Source organism: Diadema antillarum, unplaced genomic scaffold, assembly GCF_040938485.1.
Source record: "Diadema antillarum isolate AM-2024a unplaced genomic scaffold, OU_Dant_1.0 scf00000179, whole genome shotgun sequence".
NCBI lineage: Eukaryota > Metazoa > Echinodermata > Echinoidea > Diadematoida > Diadematidae > Diadema > Diadema antillarum.
The window spans coordinates 55,001-59,578 of NW_027271068.1; the positions used below are offsets into that span (position 1 = coordinate 55,001).

The following is a 4,578-nucleotide window of genomic DNA, read 5'->3' on the forward strand; positions in this document are numbered from 1 at the left end:
TTCATTCTGTGCCTTTCAATCTGTACTGGTCTACTTTTAGGCCTCTAGTATTTTCTCTCTTTTTTTCATCTTTCATTATTGTCAGATGGGCTCAGAGCGGCAAAACATATTGTTACTGTATTCAGTATGCTTGTCTTAATCCAAAATGAGAAAACATAATAGTTAAAATTTGGTCTCATATGTCGGCATCATACTTACCATGAAAATCACCTTTTTTTGAATTCTAGAAAACACACCTAGCTCTATTTTTTTCTTTGTATTTTCGTATCTCTCCATCTCACTCTCTTTCTCTCTTTCTACCCCAGTATGCCTATGAGGAGGAGACAAAATATCTTCAAAAAGTACTGCCAACATCCAGTCTCCAGGATATGAAGCTGGACGATGAGTGGATCCTCAACATCCTTGGACTCTACGCACCTCACTTCAGCATCCACAGCGAAGTGGAGGTAGGGGTGGAGGTGACAGCCCCTGCGGACACCCTGACACACGCAGTGATAGAAACTGTGACGCATGGGATAGACACTCAGTCGGAGGAGGATGTGGTTGGCTTGAAGGTAAAGGACTCAGTAGAAGGAGAAGAGCCGTTGATTGAAAGGGTGAGCGATGCGCTGAAGGAAAAACTGAATGTGGAAGATGACGTCAGGGGTCGGTTGGAGTCGGGGGTGGAAGTTGACCTCCCGGAGGACAAGCTACGGCATCACTCGACGGCGAGCCAGAAAGACACCACGCGGCAGTCATGGCGCAACACGCAAATCATTGATTTCCGTTGGGTGACCGTTCCAATAGACATTGAGGAAGGGCAGGTGACGCAGTCGGTGCCCTGCATCATGGAGAAGCAGAAGTCGCTGGAAAACGTCCGCGAGAAGGAGCACGAGGTGGCGTCGCGGCACTCCTCGTGTCCGGACATCACGTATCGAAAGCAGGCAGCCAGGGAACAGTACTCTAACCAGCCGGTCGGCCTTGTGGGAAATGCGGAGAAGCCTGTGGCAATCAAGAAGAAAGACCGTAACCACCTTGAAGACCAGATCGGGGATGATTCGGGCGTGTTCAATGACCACCAGGAGGAGGCAAAATGCAATAAGGAAGGTGATTTAAACTCAAACATTTTGGACAGGAGAGAGCAGTCGAACAAGACTGATGTGCATTCAGATGGAGTGACCATCAGCACAGATGTGCCAGAAGAAGGGAATCCTCACCTGGACAAGCAAGAGGAGGACTTCCCCACCTCAGAGCTAGCTGCATCCTCAGACACCGCGTCGGAAGTGGAGAAGATGTCCCTCCATTCCCTGGAGCCGCCTGCGAGTGATTCAGATGTCAATATCATGGTCCAGGGGGTCAACGGAGAGGTTAAGCTGGACCGAGAGCTCTCGCGCCGCTGCCGGGAGAAGCCTGCCATCGCCGAGTTCCTGCGGCGCTTCAGCCAAGCCTACCATTACTTCAGAGTGGTCCTTGAGGAGAGTGTGCCCACATCCAAACTTCAGTGGTTGCTACGGTGCCTCAAGGAGGTCAACACCATAGCAGAACAGCAGGCTCGTGTCATTTCATGTGAGTAGATCATGTCTGGTTATCTGCAATGTTTCCTCTCTCTGTATATTAACCCTTCATCCTTCATACGCAAAGGGCTTTATATTGTGTGTTCAATGCCATGGGGTTTTCTGTGTCATCCAGCACTCAAAGTGCACAAAGGGTTCAACACAAAACAGCATAATTACTTGCATAACTAAATGCATCTTTTTTATCTCTCTCTTGATGAAGCAAAATGTGATTTGTATTCCTTGGGTCCAAATGGTAATTTTACTTGTTTAGGCATTTTCAGAAGCAAAGAAACTTGGGAACATCTGTCTTAGAGGATACTAGTCAGAACAGGACACAGCAGGCCCATTCATGTCATGACATCTGCACGTTCTTTGTCAATTATGTGTGTATCGCTGCTTGTATCTGTTGTGTCTGCAAGTGAGTATTTTGTTTCATTCTGTGATCAGCTCTTCTAAACTTTTCTGTAACTGTTGTGGATAAAAAGAGAGATATCTGCACTCCTATTTTCTTCTCTTGCCTTCTTTATGAATGTCTTCCTTATGATGTCCTTTGTCTGCATGTCAAATGTTCATCATGTACAGTTTGCCTTTCTTTTGTTTCCTCCATCTGCATGGTATTCATTTCTCATTCATGTCTTCACATTCTTCTCCCCGTACGCTCACTAGGTGGCAAGCAGCGTATGCTGAGTGGCGACGACCTCCTGACCTCACTCATCCTCTTCCTGATCCACGGAGACCCCGGCGAGGTCACGGCCTTCTACCCCCAGCTCCGCTTCCTGGAGGACTACATCCCGGACTTCCTGGACAAAGGCGAGATCGGCTTTGCAGTCATCCAGTTCGAGTCGGCCTACTCGTACATCCTGCGGGTCAAGCGGGAGGACGAGCCGATGTCGTTCGAACAGTTCTAGACTCCACAGCAGAGTGTAGGGCATTATTCATGAATGACTTCTGCAAGGCGTCTATTCATATTGATTGTCTGTCATACCTATGCATTCCTTATTGTACATGTTGTGACTAGTTGTCCTATGTGTTCCTTTAACCCAAATGGATTTGGTGCATGGCAGGACTAAATCTGCCAAGCAGCATGTGATACACAAGTTCTTTCAAGTCCCTACGGAGCTTATAGAAACCCATGAAACTCGGGCTTAGCCCACTTTAAGTGTGGACTTCAGAGGAAAGGAGGGGTGTGTGAGTGAGAAAAGAGCCAGTCAGAGGTTAATCCCCAGCTTAAGTGATGCCAAAACAAGCCCACAGTCGCCTAGAGGGCGAAAAGTTAACCCATTCTTTGCAAGGTTTTCAAATGCTCATAAACTTTATGCAGGGTCCAAAGCCTCCCAAATGTATCAGTGGGTTAAACACGAACAAGATGGGCTCCTTGCTCACCATTTCATTGTAGTTGAGTGCCTTTGATAATAAGAGGCAATTATGCCACTGACATTAAAGTGTCGGTCAAAAATTGGTGACATAAATTTCTATTGTTTGTTTACCACCCCCCATAAAACAACAACCAGAGCAACAACAACATCATCAACTGAAAAGTCACAGTGGATATTTCCATTTCATTGCTGCATGTAACATTAAGATCATTTGTCTTTAGTCTTGTTTTGACCTATTCCAAGTAGAGCTTTGTCTTTCATCCAAATTACCGAGGTCCCAAATGAAATCTGAAATGTTTGTCCCAAATCTCTGCCATATTCTTGCACCAAAAGTGCAAAATCATGGTTGTAGTGCATAGGTAACATTTCTCCAGTTATATTTCACATTATAAGTTTTAGGTAGTATTATTATTGCTTCTATAATTTAGCTACCCGTGCATCAACATGTAATCAGTCCTCATCAATATGATGCTCTGAAAATGAGCTAACCCGTTGAAGACGAGTCCCGAGTATACTCCGGCAAGGGTCTAGAATCAGCCCGTCCTATACAGGTTAAGGGTATCTTTTTTCTTTCTTTTTTTTTTGTAGAACTTGGTGTACGTGCATTTTGTCTGTAACAGAATCTCAAAGCCCTTTAATACTATATTCTGAATCTCTAGGGGTTTTTTATCACCCACTTAACCCATTCAATTACTTCCTCATTAAGCATCAATTAAAGTTCTGTGAAATTTTATACCAAAGCCAGCATTAAACTTGCTGATTTGTGTATCATATCACACAGTGAATTTCATATGGCCTGAGGGCACCTACAACAAAATCGTCACAATTAATTGTAATTTCAGTGCGCAGATACACCATACACTGTATCTAGTGGAGTGATGGTTCAATGTGGTAATGAATGTCTGCTTCAAACATATTTACACTTGAGTAAAGCATTTACATTTACTTTCCGATTGCAGCGACTGTATCTATTCTCTGTTTAAAAAAAAAAATATTTTAATTGATGAGATATGGACCATCATGGATAAAACAACTCCATTCTCGTGGTATTTCTATCCCCTTGAAATACTGAGAAAAAAAAGGTTGTTTGTGACATATTCACAGGAGAGTTCATGTCCATTCTTTCTTCAGTATTTCTTTCTTTTGTTTTCTGCATGAATTTGTTAACCATTAGTCATTCATATCTAGTGTGTAATTACAATGTATTCATGCAGTTACGTATGGGGTTTTCATTTACTGAGTCTAATGTTTTTATATGTAATGTAAATGGTTTATTAATTCATCTCATTCTTATTTCTTTATTCATTTTTATTAGTGAGTGACAATTACATGTAGCTCACTTCATACAATGTTTAAGCAAAACAGTCTGTATCAGAAGTCATACATTTTTTCCTTACTGTTTGAGTTATGTTTATTTCTGTTGGGCTTTTTTATTTTCAAGTATTATGCTAATGAGAAGACCACACGGGATGAAATTAACAACTCAAGCAAATGTCCAATCAACTGCCATTCACACAAATATGTGTATGCAAAAATATCAGGTCATACAGCACTCTGCTGTAAGTGAAAGTGATCCAGACACCACTGAAAGTACACAGATTGTAAGGAGCCCATGATCCGTACAAACAGGATAAGTACTGTGAGATCCATTCTTTAGTTCCTGTTTC

General features: G+C 42.9%; 1 protein-coding gene across 1 annotated transcript in view; it reads left to right on the forward strand.

Moving 5' to 3' along the window:
• The window catches only part of LOC139722992 (uncharacterized), a 34,814-nt gene extending 31,510 nt beyond the window's left edge, over positions 1-3,304 (forward strand). Inside the window, exons 13-14 of the mRNA XM_071634270.1 lie at positions 306-1,545; positions 2,202-3,304. Coding sequence (XP_071490371.1) covers positions 306-1,545; positions 2,202-2,443 — 1,482 coding nt within the window. The 3' untranslated portion in view covers positions 2,444-3,304. The remainder of the gene's footprint in view (positions 1-305; positions 1,546-2,201) is intronic.
• Positions 3,305-4,578: the final 1,274 nt, after the last annotated feature.